At 39.5% G+C, this 23,476-nt stretch overlaps 2 protein-coding genes across 2 annotated transcripts in view; both read right to left on the bottom strand.

Moving 5' to 3' along the window:
- Positions 1-23,476, bottom strand: part of LOC139166873 (complement factor H-like) — a 1,233,958-nt gene that overhangs the window by 493,741 nt on the left and 716,741 nt on the right. The window lies entirely within an intron of this gene.
- On the bottom strand, positions 875-23,476 carry IL18RAP (interleukin 18 receptor accessory protein). The gene is made up of 10 exons (XM_070751838.1): positions 23,407-23,476; positions 19,688-19,958; positions 17,290-17,467; positions 14,393-14,567; positions 12,534-12,602; positions 10,961-11,075; positions 9,143-9,300; positions 8,110-8,250; positions 2,517-2,687; positions 875-1,285 (listed from the first exon to the last, which is right to left on the bottom strand). Exons 1-10 carry the CDS (start codon positions 23,474-23,476, stop codon positions 921-923), a joined length of 1,713 nt encoding a protein of 570 aa, XP_070607939.1. The 3' UTR covers positions 875-920.

The raw sequence follows: 23,476 nt of genomic DNA, 5'->3' as shown, positions 1-23,476 counted from the left end.
CATCACATGACTTATTTTTCCCTTCACTAAACCAAACGTGGGCATGGCCAGCATGCGACGCATCTTTCTTGTGGGCTGGGAGTTTGACAGCCCTGATCTAGTAGCTTACAGAGCTCACTTAGACATGGGTGAATCTGTCCATTTTGGCTTTTCCATACCATACTTCTCATTTTTCTGTGAATAAATGTGGCTCTTCTTGTTTCCATATTGGAATAATCTTGCTTCACAAATGAAGTGCGTATTTTTCTATTACAACATTACTTTCCGCAATATGCATTTGGGATTGGGGGAGGGTTTTTTGTTTTTTTAATGGGCTTTATTTCAAAAACAATTGGTAAAATGGATGGCAACATTCACAGAAGTACAATTTTCAGAGTTTCAGTTGGAAGCAGTCATCAGTGTTGGGTTCCTACCTGGACGGGGGGGGGGATGGTGTTCCAGGAGCAAAAATGGAGCTTCCAGGTGACCAGCAGGTGGGCGCATGCGTTGGAGTGAGATATGGCTTCTGCTCATGCGCAGGAAGCAAAATCTTATAAGAGGATGTGCAGGCGCGCGAGATTTCAGTGATTTTCAGTGATATTTTGCTTCCGCGCATGCGCAGGAGCAAAAAAATTGCCAAAATCTCAGGCACCCGCACATCTTCTGATGTGATTTGCTTCCTGCACATGCGCAGAAGCCAAATCTAGTTCTGACATGTTCACATGCCTGCCAGTCAACCGGGAACCGCATCAGTAACGGAGGTAAGTAGGAACCCCCACATGGCGGTCATATTATAAATCAAATGCAAATGAATCTCTCTCAAATTCCCAACTCCAACTCCTAATAACCATTTATAGCTGTAGAGAGTTTTGAACTACTGAGCTGTGGCCTCTATCATATTATACTCTATTTGCTGATCCTTTGTTTCTCATTTTATGTTATCAACACCAACGGTTGCTGATGGAAAATGAAGGCCACTTGTCCACAGCACTGTTGTTGTGTTTCACTGGCAAGTGATACCGTAATTTCTTCCAGAACTGCTTATTAGCTGAAGGGGAGGTAGATGTTCTCCAGGTAATCCTAGGCAAAATCCTGAGGGCTTTCTTCACCTTAGGAGATACTGACGGTGGCTCCTGAAAAGTCTCAACCTGTATTAGGATGGGCTTCATTGTTTTATCTTCCAAGGCAGTGTTGATTGCTGCTTCAAGTTCAAATAGAGCCTGACTATTATTTGCGTAGTTTGGACTCAAAATGATGATGACTCGCCTGCTTCTTTTCATGGCACTTACAATGTCATCAGTGTAGGCTGGCAAAAGAGAGCATGATTAATAATGTACTTTATTTCTTTTTTCATGTCTTAAGAACTATGCCCTGAACTAGAGGTATAAAGCAGCATAAAATTCAACCAAAACAATAAATTCTGAAATTCTAAAATCTGGGAATTTTAAAAATAAAATTCTTCCTCCTTTGCAGCTTATCTATTGTCTCTAGGTCAGGAATGAGTCTGTGTTTTTGGTATTTTCCACTGACCAATAATGGTCAATGATTTTTTACAAACACTGCTATATTTTATTCAAACAGGTCAAATCTTAGTAACTAAGATTTGGGTTTGGGTTTGATTTCACAGGCGGTCCTCGGCTTATGACCACAATTGAGCCCAGCATTTCTGTTGCTAAGTGAGACAATTGTGAGTTTTGCCCCATTTTTTGACACTTTCTTGCCACAGATGTTAAGTGAATCAATGCAGTTGTAATCTAGTAACACGGTTTGTTTGTTTGTTTATTTATATATTATTTAAATTTATGTGCCGCTCAACTCCCGAGGGAGTCTGGGCAGCTTAGAATAAAAGCTAAACATCAAAAATGATAAAAAAAACAGTTTAAAAAAAAACCCATGTATATAAAATCACACATCCCTTTTGTGGCCGGATCAGGAAGATAAACAACATGATCAACAGCCCCAAGCCTACTGGTAGGCTTTCTGGAAGGCCAGTAGGGTGGGGGCAATGGGGATCTCAGGAGGTAGATGGTTCCAGAGATCTGGTACCACCACAGAGAAGGCCATCCCCCACAGCCTCACCAACTGACATTGCTTAGCCAGTGGGACCCGGAGAAGGCCAACCCTGTAGGCTCGGATCAGTCACTGGGAGCTGTGCAATAAGAGGCAGTCCCGATTGTTAAATCTGGCTTTCCCATTGACTTTGCTTGTCAGAAGGCGGCAAAAGGGGGTCACATGACCCTGGGACACTGCAATTGTCATAAATATGAACCAGTTACCAAACATCTTAATTTTGATCATGTGATCCTGGAGATGCTGCAATGATCATAAATGTGAAAAACACGCATCTCACTTTTTTCAGTGCCACTGTAATGTCAAACGGTCACTAAATGAACTGTTGTAAGTCAAGGACTATCAGTGCTTGCAAATGATTATATGTTTAACATCACCCTGACATTAGGCTGTCCCTTTTCTATGATGGGAAGTATTGATGCAGCTATTTTCCTTTAGCCATTGCATGAAATCAAAGAAATAAGTACCTCCCCCTGGAAGGATGTCTCTTTCGGTGAGACATAGCTTGTATCCATAATCGTGTTCTAAAACGAGTGGAAGAAATTCGACAGCTAACAGCTCTTCAGGGCATGGTTCTTGGTTGGCTTCAATGAACTCCGGTTTTGCATAGGAGACAAAAGCATCAAATTCCTTCCAATCTAAAAAATAAACGAATTAATTAAAATGATGAAAAGAAACAAATGGGCATTAAAACTTTAAAAGGAGGAAGAAAAGGCAAAGGAGAGGAGAAGGAAGGACAATTTATTCAAAGTCAGAGAGACAGAGAGAAATGTTTTGCTTGAATTGGCCACTACCATCATGTGTACAAGGAAGGAGATCAGGAAAAGCAGAGATATGCTGGCAATAATGTTTCTGTGCATGCCTGATTGTATATGGGTGTAATATATGAGTCTCCCACTCTCTGTATAAGAAGTAAAAACAGCCACCATAGCTAGGGTGTCTTTTCACCCCAAATCCGTAGCGGCCAAAAAAGCCAACACTATCCTAAGCTGCATCAACAGGGGGATACACTCCAAGACCAGGGAAGTATTAATACCACTCCCCTACGCCCTGGTCAGATCACATCTGGAGTACTGCATCCAGTTCTGGTCACCACACTTCAAAAGAGACATTGAAACTCTGGAGAAGGTGCAGAAAAGAGCAACCAAAATGATTAGGGGACTTGAAACCAAGACTTACGAAGAGAGCTTGCGGGAACTGGGCATGGATAGCCTAGAGAAAAGGAGGGGCAGAGGGGACATCATAGCTGTATACTGGTATATGAGGGGTTGCCACAGAGAGGAGGGGGCCACTCTATTCTCCAGAGCACCAGAGGGCCAGAAAAGGAACAATGTCTGGAAGCTGACCAAGGAGAGATTCAACCTAGAAGTAAGGAAGAACTTCCTGATGGTCAGAGCGATCAACCAGTGAACTCCCCAACTCTGGACACTTTCAAGAGGAGATTGGACTGCCATTTGGCTGGGGTGCTTTAGGATTCCTGCTCAGGTAGGGGATTGGACTGGATGACCTGCATGGTCCCCTTCAACTCTAACAATCAATCAATCAAACAATAAATGTTGCATTTACATACTGTATATAGATGAACTATACTCAAAGGTTTGATGAGATGAGAACACTGAACTAGGCCTGGATTTCAACTTCTTTTTAAACAGAGCCTCGCTATATTCAAACAGGCTATTACCTAATTCTTGCCATGAAAATAAAATAGTAAATAAAAATAAAATAAAAAATCCTATCTCTCACACAAAATGTATTTGTTTTCTAACCATATTCTAATTCATTATTTACAAAATTTTGCTGATAAAAATAACATAGAAGTAACACATGAAAATTTCACAGCTTTCAAACAAATATACATGTCTCTTCTTTCATACAAACTATGTGTCTACCATGCAGAGGTGGTTTCCCCCTGACTCAGGGCAGTTCACCTGATCAGATAGCAACCCGCTGGTGATGTCACGATGATGTCATGAAACTGGTTCAGTTAGTGTTGGTCTGTGGAGGCCGCCACCTTTTTTCGAAATTTTGTTTTGCATTTTTGGGGGGGAATTTGTTTTTCTTCTGAGCATGTGCAGAAGCTGAGTTTCCGGCACTGCACATGTGTCGCCATCTTGTTTTGGGGGGGCTTTGGGGGTGTATTTGTTGGGGGGTTTTCAGCACAGTATGTGCACACTCACATAGCACGTGAGGAAGCGAACCAGCAGCGAGGTAAATTAGAACCCAGCCCTGCTTCTACGGTAGCCCAGTGGTTAGAATGGAGTATTTCAACCTAATTCTGCTGACTGCTGGCAGTTCGAGTCTCATCCTTATGAGATCAATAAAATGAGGACTCAGATTGTTGGGGGCAATATGCTGACTTTGAAAACCGCTTAGAGAGGGCTTAAAGCACTATGAAGTAGCATTGCTATTGCTACATGAAAATAATTTCCAAAAGTCAAAATTTTCCAACAGCAACATTGTGCATTACTGAACAAAGAGGGCATTAAACCAAGGTTTCTGCAATTTCAGTTACGCATTCTACATTATTATTTGACTTAAAATATGTTGAACTAACTCATTGGAGAATTGTACCATTTTTCATTTTACCAGCAGAGGTTGCTCTAAAACAAAACCTGCAAACCAGTGAGTTAACTATTGCATCAATATTCTTAATCCACTAATGGTCACAAATTCTGATCCTGGAGCATTTTCTTATAGAAAATGAAGTGATTCCCATATATAGGCTAGAATGCAGAATATAGAACATGTAAATGGGCATATCGCATCAGTGCTCGGAAATTGTAGACAGAAAATTTACGAATGGCAATTTGTAATACACAAACATCAAGCCATTTTATAATGACTACATAAGAATATTGTGTAAATAAGATATTACCAAACAATTATGATTGCTATTTATTAAATTCATTATGGATACCCACTCCAAAATTTATCCCAACATAAATTACAAAACTGTTAAAAGAATGAAAAATACATGGCAACCTAGACTAAAAATAACTATGCTATTAGAAAACAACAGGGATTTCACAAATACACTGAGCACAGGGCCAAATCTTAAAATCCTTCCAGAATCTCAGAAGACTGGGAACCAATCCTATTTCTGGAGGGATGTAGGTCCAGAGAGAAGAGGCAACAATACAGAAACCACACTTCCTTGATCCCACAAGATGATAATGTTTAACAGAGAGATGTTAAGTGCATTCACGTAGGCAGAAACAATTGGACATAGGCAATTCCTCAAATAACATAGACTTATACCATGAAGAGCTTTGTAATATTGCTTGTGCGGCTGCATTTTGGATGATTTGAAGTTTCCGAACACTCTTCAGAGGTAGCCCCATGTAGAGAGCATTGCAGTTGAAGCTCGAGTTGATAAGGGCATGAGTGACCGTGAGCAAAGACTTCCTGTCCAAATAGGGCCGCAACTGATGCACCAGGCGAACCTGAGCAAACGCCCCCAGGGTGATAGACGGACAGATGAAAGTGTCCTTGGGAGTCAGTACCCACAGCCACTCCATCTTGTCTGGATTGAGCTCAAGCCTGTTGGCACCCATCCAGAACCTGCCAGCCTCCAGACACTGGCACATCACTTCCACTGCTTCACTGAGTAGACATAGGGTGGAGATGTACAGCTGAGTATCTTCAGCATACTGATGGCAACTCACCCTGTGCCCTTGGATGATTTCACCCAGCGGTTTCATGTAGATACTAAACAGCAGGGGAGAGAGGACCGACCTCTGCAGAACCCCACAAATAGGAACCTAGGAGTCGAACTCTGACCCCCACTAACACTGACTGTGACCCACCAGAGTGGTAGGAGGAGAACCACCATAAAACAATGCCTCCAACTCCCAACCTCTCCAGTGGGTGCAGAAGGATACCATGATACCATATTGTGTTATTTAAGTGTTCCCTTTATTTTTTTGTGCAGTGTAATAATTCAGAATTGCTTGACAATAAGAGCACAAGAAAGGAAATGATTTTATCTACTATACACTACTATACACTACTATACAATATTATCTATTATACACTCACTTTTAAAACTGATCATACACTTTAATTATAAAACCAGCTATCTAGAACATTTTATCTTCAGCTTAAAAATGAGAAAGAAACTTTTAAAAGAAAGGATCAAAAGAAGGTGTAAGGGGATGTGTCTTTTTTTTTAAGGAAATGAAAACCTTTGACCTACATTCATTTCCTGAATTTAATACCTCTGTGGTAAACTAATATTAAAAACATCTTAGTTAACAGGATCTAGACAGGTGGGGGTTGAAGCTCTTGCCACTACCGGTGGATTGCATGCACAGCTCCACATCTCTGGTGTGTGCCTTTGTGCATCCAAGTGAGATTTTGCTTTTGTGCATGTGCAAGAAGCAAAATCTCACGAAGGGGTGCACGGGAGCGAAAAAATTTAGTGATTATTTTTGGCTTTTGCACATGCGCGGAAGCAAAAAATTGCAAAAATCTCTCCGGTGTGTGTGTGTCCCTTCACAAAACTTTGCTTCTATGCATGCGCAGAAGCAAAATCTCATTTGGAAGTGCACACGCACATGCCAGTGACACAGAGCTGCACACACAGCTCAATTTTTGCTACTGGTACAATGATGTCAACCGTATTGGTAGAAACCCACTACTGGATCTAGGCAGTAATGGGCAGCCAAAATTTTTACTGCCACACTGTGGGTGTGGCTTAATTGTCAAGCGACTGGGTAGGAGTGGCTTGCCGACCATGGGACCAGGTAGGAGTGGCTTGAACAATCAACATCGTTCAAATGAACTGTTAAGTCCTCGATTTATAACCTTACCAGTGTCGCTCACTGGGGTGACAATTTGCTTCACGTTTCCCGCGCTCTCCTTCCTGGGTCACCCCCCTTATGTCAGGTTGGGTAGCTAGGCAAATGGCCAGAAGCAAAATGCTGCCAGCGCCGCTTCCACACACGCCTTCTGCTTCCACCTCAGGCAGGAGATGACCATGTGAGGCTGGAGGGGAGCCAGGCAGAAGAGAGGGAAGCTCATCCGAGGCCAGGAAGGAGGAAAGAGGAAAAAAGCAAGGAGTGAAGATGCAGCAGCAGCAGGGGGGAAAAGGAGAGCCACGATGAGACCAATAATCCAGGAAGTGACAGCCGCCAATCAGCTGGAGCTGCGCACACATCTTCACTTCCGCCAGTGGAACTGCATTCCACCCCATCCTGCCTGCTGCTCACCCCTGGATCTGGGATATATCAGGAGCAACTCTTCCCTCATTTATCTTTCTCTTCTCCAATATTATTATGAAATCTTCCCAATGTTTCTCTATTGCCTCTGTTTTTGTAGTTTTTAATTTGTAGTTTTTAATTTTGTTGATTGAAGTCATACAGTAATATTGGAAATGTTTGAATGTTGAAGCTTCAATCAAGTGCATAAGAGTTCATCAGATTTTTCTGATGACTTTGATAAAGATTTGCTTCCTGTGTATTTAAAAGGATTATGTCAAGTTTTAAGAAATGTGGGTGTGTGCAGTGTTTTGGTTTGGGGTTTTTTGCTGGTATGGCCTGATTCATACTAAAAATTCCATCTTCCTAGTTTTCCTTTACCATAATTTTCCTTTACCATATTTGATTGATGAGTTATAGGATGATAGCTGTGGGTTTATTGATAATCATTTCTTTCCAAATGATAACGAAACGCTACTATTCAAATTCCATAAACTGTGTTGAATATTGTTGCAGTATACTTCTGCATTGGGAATGGGGGTAAGGGGATTTGAAACATGGTTTCTTAAGTTTCAATCCAATATTTCATGCACTGGGTCAGGAGAGATGCTTCATACCACAACCAGGGATTCTTATAAAAATGAATAATTTGTATACATTGTATTAGTATTCAAAATTTGGGAGTGGTTTGCTGAGATGTCAAGTTAAGACAGTTACAAACAATGGATGAGGTACCGTATGGACAAATATAGGTAAGGTAGGGGAGAGGGACAGGACGGAGGGAGGGAGGGAAAGAGAGAGAGAGATGATAAGAACCAATCTTCTCCCATTAATAATGCTATTGTAAATCAAACGTACTTACCACTCAGAGTTTCATCTTTGGCTATGTAATTCCGATAAAATAATACAAATTCAATCCAGTGCTTATAAACTAGTAGGCCTCCTGAAACCACTCCAAATAGTATTATAATAGTGCCACACAAAGTAAGCAAGAGAAGAATTGCTAAAGAGAAAAGAGAAGTAGATAAAACACAATACAAACTTAATGATGAAAATAATGGTTAATGGTAAAATTCAAGATTAAATATAACAGTTGGGGAAAGGTGTGGTGGGTGTGACCTGAACTTGTTCATTGAATAAATAGATGTATTTTAAAGAACAATTTTGTTTGATTGAAGATAGTCATGTTTACAACACATAAGCTAGTTCTCTTCAGGTGCATCAGCAAATTGTACTTCCATTCATATAAACATCCAAAACTCTAAACCTATATAGGTGTCCATGAACTTAAATTCTTCTATTTTACGCAAACAATTAGAAAATCTAAATTTATTTAGATCTTCTGTGGGTTGAAATTTCTTATTTCTTTGGTACTAGATTCCAGCCAATTTACTACAGCCTGAATTTAATCAATTACCATTTCAACCCCTGAGAAAAAACAGAAGAAATACAGCGGCTTGCTTTTCTGTCAGGGTTTTGGGAAGGAAGATAAAAACACAAGAAGTTGCTGTATTTCTCTAGAAACCAATATGGCAAAGTATTATAGATGCCTTAGAATGCCAATTAGTTGTTTCTGATTTCTGATGTGAAGAAGATAAAACCTGGAGTAAACTACATCTATCACCATAGTATAGTTAATGTTGTGATGACAGTTGTTCATTCTCTCAAGGAATCTTAACCTTCTTCAAGGAAGATTATATATATTTTTCTAAGATAAATAGCAGCTATCAAAGTATGGCACAAGAAGCAGGAACTGTTTTTTATAACAGGAAATTAAGGCTCGTGAAATTCATGTAGATGTTTATCCCATAACATAATAGGTCAGGAAACCAAAGAAAAATGTTAATGAGTTCATATAGAGCAGTGATATTATCTTAGTGGTTTGACAGTTTTACCTTTTTCTGTTTGCCTCTTAAGTTTGATCACTCCAGTAGCATTCCCAATAGAATTTTGGGCCAAGCAGATGAAGCGGCTATTTAGATCTTCTTCAGTTACCTTTATTAGTTTGAAAGTAAGAGTAAAGATTTGTCCATCCAGTCCCTGTGGATGAACTCTAAAAAGAATAATGCTTTCATCAATCATCAGTCATGCTCCCATCTATGTGCAGACATTTGCAACCAATAAATATTTTAAATATGTGGAGTACTCTTACCATGTCAGACATGCACACACAAAAATTGTGGCAGTCACATCTACCAGTCACTTTGAAACTCTTAGCGTATTTTTTTTAAACAAGAAACAGCTCTATTTATAACCATGAAAATCAACATGAATTTGCCACTCACGTACTAATGTTTCTTCTATAACCCAGGTTTCCAATAAGAATCTTAACATGCGATGCACCAACCCATTTTATATTAATTACCCCAATTCCTATAGCTAATTAATATGTTACAGAATATACACAACTGATTGAATAAAGCTAATTAGTGATGGGTAAACTGAACCCGCACAATTCGGGTCCATACCGAATTTTGCGGTGTTCGGTATGCCGAACACGAACATGAATTTTTTTCAAACTTCGGGCAAAGTTCGGGGTCGTGTTCGGCATTCAGAGCTTTGACGTCCATGGAATCCAGGAAGTGATCACCTTGGCGTCCTTAGCAACCTGCCAGTGACATCAAAGCTCTGCCCCCTGAATCTCTTCATGGGAGGGATTCCCCATTCGGATTCAAGTTCGGTTCGGGTTCGGCCGAATTTTGCGTAAATTTTGTCCGAACTTGCCGAACCCGAACACCACTAAAGCTAATGAAAAATTAAACCCCAAACAAGCTTGCTAAACTAAATGACTAACCTTAGGAAAAGTCATGGATCTAAAATCAAACAAGCCACATTAGGATTTAGCAACTGAAGGATAATGCACTTAAAATATTTGGGTTTTATGATATTTATTAATATGGATGTTTGTATTTTATATCTGTTGCTTTTTATATTAGTTGTATTTTATTGTTCTATGTGGCCCAGAGGTACTTTTTAAGAGATGGGTAGCTATATAAATTTGATTGATTGATTGATTGATTAGACTTCTATGCCTCCCTTCTCAACTGACTCAACCGATGAATGAAACAGAGTGTGAGAAAGAGAGAAAGAGAAAGAGGGAGGGAGAGAGAAGCATAATAGACCACAATCCTATACTTCTGACACTATAATTTGCAAGTTCTAGTTTTATAATCTACCTATTAAAACATGCTCATATCTGCATATTTTTCTGCTTGTTATATTTATTTGCAAGTATAAAAAACGAACAAGCAAAAAACACGAATTCTTTTTAACCTTAAAAATTAAAGTTCCACAGTGTTGGGCAAGGTAAAGAAGATTGAGATGGCAATAGAGAATGTACTGGATATTTGTAAAATATTGTAATTTCATCTGCATAGTAGCAAATGTATGAGAAGACGTATATTTTATGTCTGACCTATAGAACAATTTACATACTGAGGAGCACATTTTGTCTTTGAATAACATGTCAGCAGTCCTTCCTTCCTTCCTTCCTTCCTTCCTTCCTCCTTTCCTTCCTTCCTTCCTTCCTTCCTTCTTTCTTTCTTTCCTTCCTTCCTTCCTCTTTATCTCTGTCATTCCTTCCTTCCTTCCTTCCTTCCTTCTTTCCTTCCTTCCTCTTTCTCTCTGTCTTTCCTTCTTTCCCTCCCTCCTTCTTTCTTTCTTTCTTTCTTTCTTTTTGTGTTTCTTTTGATTCAGACAATTTCTTTCCATACCTCTCTTGCTGTATCAGTTGTTTGCTTTTACTGGTTTCTTGGTACCACTCTAGTGAGGAGGAAACATTCATTTCAAAACCAAATTGTGCTTTGCATTCAAGATCAATCGGTTGACCTTAAAAAAAAAAGATGAGGGTGAAGGGAAAAACATTATTCATATTTTCCATGGATCTGAAAATACTTTAGAGTATTTTGCAAATGATTATGAGATTCTTTACATATGACTTGAAAATTTACAGATTATTAATTTTAAGTAGCATATACAAAGGGTCTTCAAAAAAATAATATATGTAGCTCTGGAGGATTTTTTTACAAAAACAAGTCTTAAAGACTAGTATATTTACTATTTTCATTATATTTCATCACACACCACCTCCAATTTATCTTTCATGCATTTGATAGAAAGGACATGATACTGAAGCACATAGGATAATAATTATAGTAGGGGTTTGTGTGTGTGTGTGTGTGTGTGTGTGTGTGTGTGTGTGTGTGTGTAAGTCTTGATTCCTAGCAACTATTTGGACAATTGCAGTTTTCTTGGCAAGGTTTTTGAGAAGGATTTGCCATGTTTTGCTTTCTATGGCAGGGCGAGTGTGAATGGCTTCGTGCCTAAAATAGGACTAGAATTTTCAGTCTCCCAGTTTGTAGCATGATGTCATTTTCCACATACAAACCCGAGCCTCTGAAACTGTAACCAGAAAAGGCAGGGAGAAGCATCCATCGGGCCTCTCTAGGAATCTCCTGGGCGGAAACAGAGCCTCCACCCTCCCTGTGGTTTCCCCAATGCCACGCATTATTTGCTTTTACATTGATTCCTATGGGAAAAATTGTTTCTTCCTACAAACTTTTCTACTTAAGAATCTGGTCCCGGAACAAATTAAGTTTGTAAGTAGAGGTACCACTGTACTTTTAGACTCGCAAAATTATGTTATGTAACCTATAATAAAGATAGAGTTAGTACTCCAGGTTCTTGCCTGGACACCTTGAAGGGTGAACAACTCCACAAATCAGAAAGTCAAAAATATGTTGTACACAGATGCCAAATGGGACCTTTGAATGGGGATCTTATGGACTAAAATGGCTAGAGAAAAGGCACTAACCTACATTTTAATCAGTCTCTCCTTTATTATATTTAGCATTTCAAAATGTAAAAAAGAAAAAGGTTTTCTCCAGAGAGATCATAATAATTAAGGTTCAAACTTATTTAGGGCTTTAAAACATACTATCCAGCACTCAAAATTCTGGTAATGTGTACTCTTGAATTCAGACACTGCAATACTTCTATCACATGCATATCATTAAACTACATTTATTAACTGGTGAATGTACATATGGGAAGCTGAGAATTAGAATAAATTGTAACTTTTCTTCAACTTTTCAGAATAGAATCTTGCTGTTTTGTTAAAACAATAGACAATATGTGATTTAGATCATAAAATAATTAATCCAAAGGTACCCACAGCTACTCCATTTTTGCTAAAATTAAGCTCTGGCTTAGAATGTAATGCAGTCAATGTAAGATACCTATCATCTCATAGGTTGCAAAATAAATGTGAAAATTTAATAATCTTACCAATTTCTACTTCAAGGGTCATGCCATCAGTGGGATTCAAAACCTTTGGAGGATGGATAGTGTCTTTTGCTAAAACATGAAAAATTGTGTGTTGTGAAATAATAGAAAATACTTGTAGCTCAGGTTTTACATTTTGGCAGGGCTTTGGTCTCCCAGCTTGTTTCAATTTAGTTTCTGAACATTTCATTATCAGACTAAGTAACATCATCAGCAGGATTTTCCTGGCCTATTCCTCTTTAGCTTATATGTTCTGTGTGCCAGTGTGGTCATTTGCTCATGTGATTGGTTGGAGCCATCAAAGTTGTAACAAACCTTCTCAGTTCAATTGGGGAAGAACAAAAATCATTGGTCATGCCAATACCACACAAGTGAATTTATTGAAGTCTGCTATTATACCAAAGGAGCAATTAATAAGCTTATTGACTTATATCCATTATATATGTGTCTCTGTGTAAGAAACTAGATCGTTCAAACAACCAATCAACAAGAAAACCAACCAATTGCTCAGAATTTAAATGTAGTTCCAAATGAATAACTAATCACACTACAAACTCACCACAATGGCACACAATGTTATTTATTTATTTATTTGTTTGTTTGTTTGTTTGTTTGTTTGTTTGTTTGTTTATTTATTTGTTTGTTTGTTTGTTTGTTTGTTTGTTTATTTATTTATATGCCACCCTTCTCCTTAGACTCAGGGCGGCTTACAACATATTAGCAATAGCACTTTTTTAACAGAGCAAGGCTATTGCCCCCACAATCCGGGTCCTCATTTTACCCACCTCGGAAGGATGGAAGGCTGAGTCAACCTTGAGCGGATGATGAGATTTGAACCGCTGACCTTCAGATCTACAAGTCAGCTTCAGTAACCTGCAGTACAGCACTCTACCTGCTGCGCCACCCCGGCTCATATGTAGCCCTACTTTTGATATCTCAACCAATTAGCAGAAGAGAGTTATTTCCATAGGCCTGATAGATAACAGACTTTTGAAATCAAGCAAAGAGCAAGAAAATCCCCAATTTTGTTATATATAATAAAAATAATGATTTTCAGAGTATTCCCTAGTATTGGAAAAGATTCCCCTATCCAGTCATTTCTGACAGTAGGGGGCAATGCTCATCTCCATTCTTGGTTAAGGGAGCCAGCATTGTCCAAAGGCATTTCTGTGATCATATGGCCAGCATGCCATGACTATACTGTAAATTTCCCATCAAAGTGATACCTATTTATCTACTCACATTTGCATGCTTTCAAACTGCTAGTGAGCAGTAAATGTCCTAATCTTCTTACACTAATACATACACACACACACACACACACACTGCAAGACAAGTGGCATTTCAAGGTTTTAATTGTGCTTTTTCTTCAACAGAACATTTTCTATATGATATATATATAACTTTCTACTATCTTAGCATGCATAATTGGGCTGCCATAATAATCTGCTATAGAAGATTAGTTCCATCAGTCTTAAACAATAATGCATTCTTATAGTTTTCAAAAATAAAATTAGATCCATTTTGAAAAAGAAGTGTGGTCAGTGATTTATTTATTTATTACCATAAAGATCTCATTTTTTTCTCTAATTTTTAAAAAAAGTTTATAAAACACATGTTTGTATCTTCTGAGTAAACTGCTTTAAGGAATGTCATAACTGCTTAGAGCAATCAGGAATGACAAAGATAAGCAAATAATTGAAACAGTAATTGAATGTTACTATATAATTATAATTTAATTAAATTAATAAATTCTAAATAAGTCTAATATAGTACCATATATTGTAACACCTACTTCACTGCCAAAATGCAACACACTATATGAAAAGATTTATTATGCTGAATTATGTATAGTGACTTACAGATAACACGCACATTCAGTAATGTTCTCATTTTCCATTGTATACCCTGGTCACTCAACATGTAATCACATGTATAAGTACCATTATCTTTATCATACGCAGGACATAGCAGTAGTCGATCATTGTGGAATTTTAGGCCAGGTCTTTTCTTTTGAAGTTCTATTTGTATTCCATTCTACAAGAAGATAAAGATGAGCAAGTCAAATATTATGATGGGTTGAAATGTTCCAATTCATACGTTCTCAAGGTAACTATCAGATACTTCATAACAACTGGTATTCTGGTCCTCAAATGAATTACAAAACTATTATTGTTATTATTATTATTATTATTATTATTATTATTATTATTATTATTATTTATTAGATTAGTATGTCACCCCTCTCCGAGGACTCAGTAATGAAGGGTGTGATTAAAACTTTGGGTGAAAAAAAGGAGTTTTAATTTGGCTTTCTTCCTGCAATAGCTTCCCCTGTACCAGTGCACTACACATACTTGGTATTCCAGTTCATATGAATCCCAATTTTGTTTTGACTACAATAGTTCTTAAAATTAATTAAAATTAAAACTAAATGGCTTTGTATTTGGCCAACCAGTAGCAGCACCTTCCGTTCCTGATTTTGGCTAATCTTGAACTTACAGTACATTGAAGTACCCACAACAGCGGTGGGTTGCTCCCATTTAGTTTGGTTCTAAGAGCCGGTAGCACCAGCAGCAGGAGGATCCACCCATCCAGGATGCTTCTGCGCATACGCAGATGTATCACATGTGTGCCCAAGCATGCACGCGAACCAGTAGCAAAGGATTTTATAGAAACATAGAAACATAGAAACATAGAAGTCTGACGGCAGAAAAAGACCTCCTGGTCCATCTAGTCTGCCCTTATACTATTTTCTGTATTTTATCTTAGGATGGATATATGTTTATCCCAGGCATGTTTAAATTCAGTTACTGTGGATTTATCTACCACGTCTGCTGGAAGTTTGTTCCAAGGATCTACTACTCTTTCAGTAAAATAATATTTTCTCACGTTGCTTTTTTTAATCTTTCCCCCAACTAACTTCAGATTGTGTCCCCTTGTTCTTGTGTTCACTTTCCTATTAAAAACACTTCCCTCCTGGACCTTATTTAACCCTTTAATATATTTAAATGTTTCGATCATGTCCCCCCTTTTCCTTCTGTCCTCCAGACCAGTGATTTTCAACCTTTTTTGAGCCGCGGCACATTTTTTACATTTTAAAATCCTGGGGCACACCACCAACCAAAATGACACCCTAAGACACTTTCCTCTCTTTTTCCATCCCTGTCTCCTCCCTACCCTTGTGTGTGTGTGTGTGTATTCACACTCTTGAACCATTTCCAAAAACAGGTGAGGGCTGGGGTTTTTTTGGTCTCTTATTCTTTGGGTGCTTTTTATCATATGCTTTAAATCAAGAGTCACTTCTCTCTCTCTTTTGTTTCTCTCTCTTTCCTCTCATTCTCTGTCTCAATCATTTTCTCATTTCTCTTTTTTCCCCTCTCCTTTTTGCTCATTTATCTCTCTCTCTTGCTTCCTTTCTCTCTCTCTCTCAGCAAAAAGTTGCGAGACTAGAACCTGAGCTTCCTTTTTCGTGGCACACCTGACCATGTCTCGTGGCACACTAGTGTGCCACGGCACACTGGTTGAAAAACACTGCTCCAGACTATACAGATTGAGTTCATTAAGTCTTTCCTGATACGTTTTATGCTTAAGACCTTCCACCATTCTTGTAGCCCGTCTTTGGACCCGTTCAATTTTGTCAATATCTTTTTGTAGGTGAGGTCTCCAGAACTGAACACAGTATTCCAAATGTGGTCTCACCAGCATTTTATATAGCGGGATCATAATCTCCCTCTTCCTGCTTGTTATACCTCTAACTATGCAGCCAAGCATCCTACTTGCTTTCCCTACCGCCTGACTGCACTGTTCACCCATTTTGAGACTGTCAGAAATCACTACCCCTAAATCCTTTTCTTCTGAAGTATTTGCTAACACAGAACTGCCAATACAATACTCAGTTGAGGATTCCTTTTCCCCAAGTGTATTATTTTACATTTGGAAACATTAAACTGCAGTTTCCATTGCTTTGACCATTTATCTAGTAAAGCTAAATCATTTACCATATTACAGACCCCTCCAGGAATATCAACCCTATTGCACACTTTAGAGTCATCGGCAAATAGGCAAACCTTCCCTACCAAACCTTCCCCTATGTCACTCACAAACATATTAAAAAGAATAGGACCCAGAACCGACCCTTGTGGCACACCACTTGTAACCTGACTCTGCTCAGAATACTCTCCGTTAACAATAACTCTCTGATGTCTATGCTTCAGCCAGCTGCAAATCCATTGAACTATCCAGGGATTAAGTCCAATCTTCACTAATTTATCTGCTGCTAATTTATCAGATATAAATCTGATAATTTATATTATCAGCTCTTTATGTGGAACCGTATCAAAGGCTTTGCTGAAGTCCAGGTAGGCAATATCCACGGCACCACCTTCATCCAACACCTTTGTGACATAGTCAAAGAAATCAATGAGATTAGTCTGACAAGATTTGCCTTCAGTAAAGCCATGCTGATTTGGGTCCAATAAGTTATTGTTTTTTAGGTGCTGATTTATCCTCTTTTTGAGTAGAGTCTCCATCATTATAATCCACTACTGACTCATAAGATCTAAATTTACTTAATTTTTGCAGAAACCAGGGAATATTAGGAAAAAGGGTTAAACTGGGAATTCGAAGAAAATATTCCAGTAGAAACAGTGACAAACAATCTCTCTATAATTTTTCAAACTAATCAAAGTTATTTGTTGTGAAATGCAAAACATTTGAATGGATTCAAAGGAGGCATTACCTTTAAAAAAAAACTTACTTTGTACCATTTCACTGACGACTGTGGAAAATTAGAATAACAGCTTTTTCCTGGGCAATCAAGAGTTATTTCTTGGTCCACAATGAAATAACTGTCATTTTTGTACTTAACTGAACAATTAGCCATATTTTTTGTTTGAACATTTATTAAAATATTGATACATGGTGATATGTTATCCCTGTGTGACACAAAAAGAGATTTCAGGTGAAATTATCCAAAAACTAATTTATACAGGAAGAGGAAAAAAAACAAATCCAATACATTGCTGAACCTGAAATGTACAGTGGTAGCTCAGTACTCATCGTTAATTGGTTCCAGGAGGTGTGATGAATACCGAAACAAATTTTCCCAATGAATAATGTAATGAGTCACAAGGCAGTTGACACTGACAAGTTCTAGGCTACGATGTACCAAACAACCAATAACTGTGGGACAACATTTTTGCATTGATATGCACTGAGTACCAAATTTGATGAATTTCAAAGCAGTTGAATACCAGGTACAATGGCATTATTAAAACATTTTGGAGGAGGGAGTTATATTGATAAGGTCCCAGTATATCCCAAGATTGTAAAGGGGATTTTATTAATGGAAGAAATTGACACAGTGTTTTGAAGATTTGATATGGCACCAAATTGTATGGAGATTGTGAGCATGCCAGTTGCCTGAATACAAAATTCCTATACATTATCTTATCATTGGATAGTTGTATATCCTGCCTTAATTTATCTTGTTCCAGAATTATATTATACAGTATCATATCATTCATGAAGTTATATGGCTATGATCACATTATACAGCATCTGGGTATACTCTTAGGAGCTTCCATTGTTTTCCTGAATTATGATTAATATGAAACATTTAAATAAAAAAAATATTTTACAAAGAATTAGCTGCAGATCATCTCAGATTAAAATAAAAGGCCTGGATGCTATTTATTGTAGAGCTTTGGTCTATCGGCTTAGTTAAAATGGTTTAACACTGTTACAGACTACACTAAGTAGGTGTTTAAGAACTCTTGGAGAAGGAGGTTATAATTTTATTTATTTGTTTATGTGTTTATTTCTTCATTCATTTAATTATTTATGTATCAAATTTATATAGCTACCAATGTCACTCAAAGAACTCTAGTGGAATTGAAGGACATGATCTATTCCAATTATTACCATTCATTTCTAGTTGTTTTGGAAATAAAGATATTTCATGCCCAGGGCCGCCGATAGGGCGGTACTACTGGTAGTGGCGTCAAGGGCCCGGCCAAATTGACAAATGGGGGGGCCCGGATGGTTTTGCCGGCCCCCTGGCGCCCGCAGTAATCTGTGCCCAGTGAGCAGCGCTGAGCTCCAGCTCCTCGTACCAGCCCTCTCTCGGAGCGCGCGGCGAAGGTAGTAGGGAACGAGGGTTGGGTGGTTGGGGAATTCCCTGTAGCTGTAGGCTGCGCACGCCTTAGCCAGCGCACCCCAAAACGCCCCCCCGGCCCCGCACACCCTTTTCCAAGGGTGCGCACGCCACGGCCGCCCCCAACCCCCCGCTCCTCTAGCCCCCTCACGCCCCTGGCTACTCGCCGCTGCCCCCCCGCGTGCCCGCCCACCCACCCGATCCACCTCTCTTTCTCCTCCGCCGGCCAAGGTTTTTCTTGCCGAAAAAAAAAGAAAGAAAACCTTTGCCAGCTTTTTTTTTCTTAATTTGAATGTTCCGGGCGGCCTGGCAGGGACATTGAAAATCACTTTCGCCAGCATCCGGAGAACGAGAGAGAGTGAGAGTGACAGAGCAAGGTAGAGAGAAAGTGAGAAAGAGAGAGGGAGAAAAAGAGGGGGGGAGAAAGAGATAGCAAGAGAGAGAGAACGAGAGAGAGAAAGAGTGAGAGAAAGAAAACAAGAGAGAGAAAGTGAGAAAAAGAGAGAGCAAGAGGGGGAGAGATAGAGAAAGAGGGGGAAGAGAGAGAAAGAGAAAGAAAGAAAGAAAAAGAGAGAGAGATGAGAGAGGAAGGAAGAGAGTGAGAGAGAGGAAGAAAGCAAGATAGAGAAAGAGGAAGGAAGAGAGAGAGGAAGAAAGCAAGATAGAGAAAGAGAAAGAGAGAAAGAAAGAAAGAGATGAGAGAGGAAGGAAGAGAGTGAGAGAGGGCTGTGTTTGACCTCAGAGGGCCGGGGGAGGGCTTGCCCAGGGTGTGTGGCCATGGTGGGCATGGCACGGGATTTGGGGGCAGTAGTTTTAAAATGGCGGGGGGGGGGCAGACACTTAGGCTGTATGGGGCCCCAAAATTCCTGATGGTGGCCCTGTTCATGCCTAAACCACTTCTTCTCCTACCACCACCCACAAATTGCATCCAAAATAATTAAGAAGTGATTCTTCGGATGGTAAAACACTAGCAAGCTAGAAGCTCATTTGCTCAACCAACCTTTTCATACAGGTGTATATTCCAGAATGTTCAGGTTTTATTGGGTTAAACAAAAGTGAATTCCCCAAAGGAGTAGGATTGGCAGTTTTATCACTCAGGTTTATAGTGGATCCTCCATCACTGGATTGCCGAAACCACATCACATGTTTTTCATAAAGAGCAGAATGGTTATAAATTAATGTAGTGTCTGCAGATGGCAGGTCACATGCTACAATAAATTTTTGGTTGCTGATGGCTCTGTACCTCACATTGATAGGCTTTTTAAGGCAATCTGAAAAAGAAATTAAAAAGTCAGTACTTTTTTTAAAGGAATTTTTAGTTATTGTAAGCATCCAGAAACATATGTAGACTTTGCTTTTGAGAAGCAGTCAGGTTCTCAACTAGTAACAATAAGGCAACGGATTGCCAGTGTTTGATATGAATTCCATTGCCAGCCCTAGTTCTACAGCCATGAGTAAGATTAACAAGCTGCATTCCTTAGATCCCCTGAAACAGCTTGAAGACAAACCACAAAAATCTCTGATATCAAAACATTGAGACATTGCATGTTCCAAGCATCCACAGGTCCTGGAATAAAAGAAGTCCATTCACCAACATTCTACTGGAAAAGAAAAGAAAACACACACAAACACACACAAAAATCATGTACACATCTTATTTCATACTGAGTAAATTTGGCAGCATGTAAAAGGGGAAAAAACTAATTAAGACTCCCCTCCCAATTCTAAAAGTCGCCATTTACTTGGTAAATCTATTTGAGGAGAGTAAAAAGGCTGGTATCAAGAAATGGGGTTAAGACCAATGTTCATGCTAATGAGGAAATGAACTCCCCACAAACTATATAGAGCCGCAGCATTTCAAAGAAAATTCTGCAGTTTAAAATATACCACAACTATGTCAGGAAAGAAATAGCTGAATTGTTGAAAACAGATGTTAGACTAAGATTACAGAGTCTGTACCTGATTCAGCATTTGCAGCGGACATGGAATAAGCACATGGGCTACAGAGCTGGGTTTCATGGGTCACTTTATTATTAGGTTAAACCTAGATCTGCAGGGGTAAAAATCGATGGGGCAGAACTTGGTTCCAAACATTCCTGGGCAACTAATGGGCGAAAGCTCCTTGCTGAACAAGGGAAGGTTGCCTTGACCTTGAACTTGACCTTTGCCTTGAACTTGACCTTCCCTTGCTCCCTGCCACAGCCAAGGGATGTGTGAAGGTTCATCCCCAGCTTGTCACCTGTAGGCCTGCGGCAGGTGAACCCTGAGGGCACCCCCTCCCCATCAGCCAGGCTGGCTAACCCTAAGCTTCTGGTTAGGGGCAGCCCATCACATTTCAAAAGTTGCCCAAAAGGAGATAACACAGTTGCTGTTAGCCCCTTTCATCCATCCCATATCACCACCCCCCAGTGACCAAAGGGATTTAAGCCCATTGACCTAGTCTTACTGAAACAAGATATCAAAACACCCCCTAACCACTTCCATCACCCATCACCCAGTGTAGAGTAGGTGAAAAATGGTGGGAACCTAAAGGCAAACCCGACGTAAAAATTCCTACTTAGCCCCCGCAGGTGACACTAGTCACACTGAAACAAGGGGAGGGCATGCAGGTGCCTGCAACAGGGCCGACGAGTCGATCCAGAAAGGAGGGGGAAGCGGCAAGGCCGACCCTTATCTAGGGCCTCACCACTCCGCCCCTCGTCCCAACCTGCCCAGCACTGATTGTTGAGCCTGCCAGGAGGTCACACTTTCTCTCTTGCAACCTCCCTTCCTCCTGGCCAAACCGTGGTTGCCGTGTGCTCTCCAGCCACTGCCGCAATGTCGGCCCGGCTCTAGCGGTCGTCCGCTCTCAGTTCAAAGATTCCACAAATGCAACTTATATTAAAGAGATATTGATTTTCAATATGTCTTTAATATACATTCAATCTATCAACCCCAATAAGATCAGCACTGATTTATGATGTTTCTTCAGGATTTCTAACTGGAACTTCCAGAATGATCAGGAAATGTTGGGAATTAAACTCAGAATCTTTTTTTCAGGTGAAGTGGGTTCTTTGCATTGAATCTTTTAATTGAAATCTTTTAATCAACAGAAGCTGATTAAAGATAACCCTTGTTTTCTATTCAAGACCAACTTTGATACTTTCAAAAGAGGATGGAATTTTGAAAAGTGAATAATGGACAAGAGTGATTCACTCTTGAAAAGTTGACGTGCACAATAAACTTTTTATTCCTGGCCACTGATCTATGAAACCCTTCCTATCTACAAATCATTAAAACCATTAAACATCATCAAATAAAAAATAAATAAAATCTGCTTTTGTGAAAGTTATAAGATTACACTTTAGGTAAGAAAATAGGTGTAATGGTTCTTTCAGAGCTTGGGTCCAAGGAGGACAAGATGGAGCTAGGGCAGATAGAGGAATGACCAGAGGAGCAGGATGAAGCAGTCCCAAGTCCCTCCGGCCTGGGAAGAGTCGCCAGTGAAGGAAATACAATGCAGGATGGAGAAGTGGTCTGGCAGTGGAGGAGAGTAGTGACAGAGCTCAGCGATGAGAAATTACAACCTCCCGATCCCTGAGCATGGAGAATGGAAGAGCAGGTGGGATCAGTGCAGGGTGACCCAATGACTTGGGGAAGGACGTCCTGTCCCTCTTCACAAGGTTCATCTAGGGAATGAGATTTAAAGAGATGCTGTTGGAAGGGGCACTTGTCAGAAAAAGTGTTATCTTTATCCGGTATCACGTGCTGTTACCAATGTCCGGATACTTTGTTTGCCTTGCTCTGCTTGCCTTGCTTGCATGGTCTGGCTTTGTGCGAGTTCGCAGCAACACAGTTCTGCTCTGGGTTTTGCTTCAATGCCATTGAACAACACAGCTGAAACAAAGGCTTAACTCCCCTTTATTTCTTGACCTATCCAGATTCCTAAGAGATCAGTAAGGGGCGAGTACAAGTGCACTAGAGTGCCTTCCGTCCCCTGTCCTATTGCTCTCCTATATCTCCTATACCTTTCTTCTATTCCTATATCTCTTCTTCTATTCTTTCATTGATATGTTCTATTACTATACCTTCTTTTCTATTATTTCTTAGATATATTTTACTATGAGTATCTCCTCTATAACCTTCATCATGTATTTTACTATGTGTATATAGATATATACCCACTAAAACCCTCATTGTGTATTGGACTAAATAAATAAATGAATGAGTGAGTGAGTGAGTGAATGAATGAATGAATGAATGAATGAATAAATAAATTGTGATGAGGACTCCATGGAACCAAATTCCCTGAATTGTGGCTGTTCTCAGAACTGTGCTGTTCCTCTAGACTAACAGCAGCCAGGAAATATTGGAGGTGCGTGTTTGATAGTCTAAGGGTAAAGTTTTGGGCGTTAGGTGATGGTACTACATAGTAGTGAGTTCCATGCATCAACTACTTGGTTACTAAAGTCATATTTCCTACAGTCGGGTTTGCATGGTTTACTTTAAGTTTGTATCTGTTGTGTGCTCATGTGTTGTTGTGGTTGAAGCTGAAGTAGTCATTGACAGGAAGGACATTGTAGCAGATGATTTTATGGGCTATGCTTAGGCGATGTAGTTCTAAGCTTTCTAAACCTAGGATAGTAAGTCTAGTTGCATAGGGTATTCTGCCTTATCGGAAAACTGAGAAAGAAACATCAAACGATGGAGATTTTCAGTAAGTGTAATAATATTGCTTACCAGTAACAGTAATATCACCAGCTTCTGTTTTTGCCACAAGCCATAGAAAGCACCAGAAAAAAATAAGCAT

Source organism: Erythrolamprus reginae, chromosome 4, assembly GCF_031021105.1.
Source record: "Erythrolamprus reginae isolate rEryReg1 chromosome 4, rEryReg1.hap1, whole genome shotgun sequence".
Taxonomy (NCBI): domain Eukaryota; kingdom Metazoa; phylum Chordata; class Lepidosauria; order Squamata; family Dipsadidae; genus Erythrolamprus; species Erythrolamprus reginae.
This window is presented reverse-complemented; position numbering and strand designations above follow the sequence as displayed.

Coding starts and splice junctions, on each gene's coding strand:
- IL18RAP (XM_070751838.1), bottom strand. CDS start 23,476: ATGCTTATTTTTTTCTGGTGCTTTCTATGGCTTGTGGCAAAAACAGAA. Junction 11,076..12,533: donor GACCCTTGAAGTAGAAATTG/GTAAGATTATTA, acceptor TTTTTTTTTAAG/GTCAACCGATTGATCTTGAA. Junction 1,286..2,516: donor AGACATCCTTCCAGGGGGAG/GTACTTATTTCT, acceptor CTCTTTTGCCAG/CCTACACTGATGACATTGTA.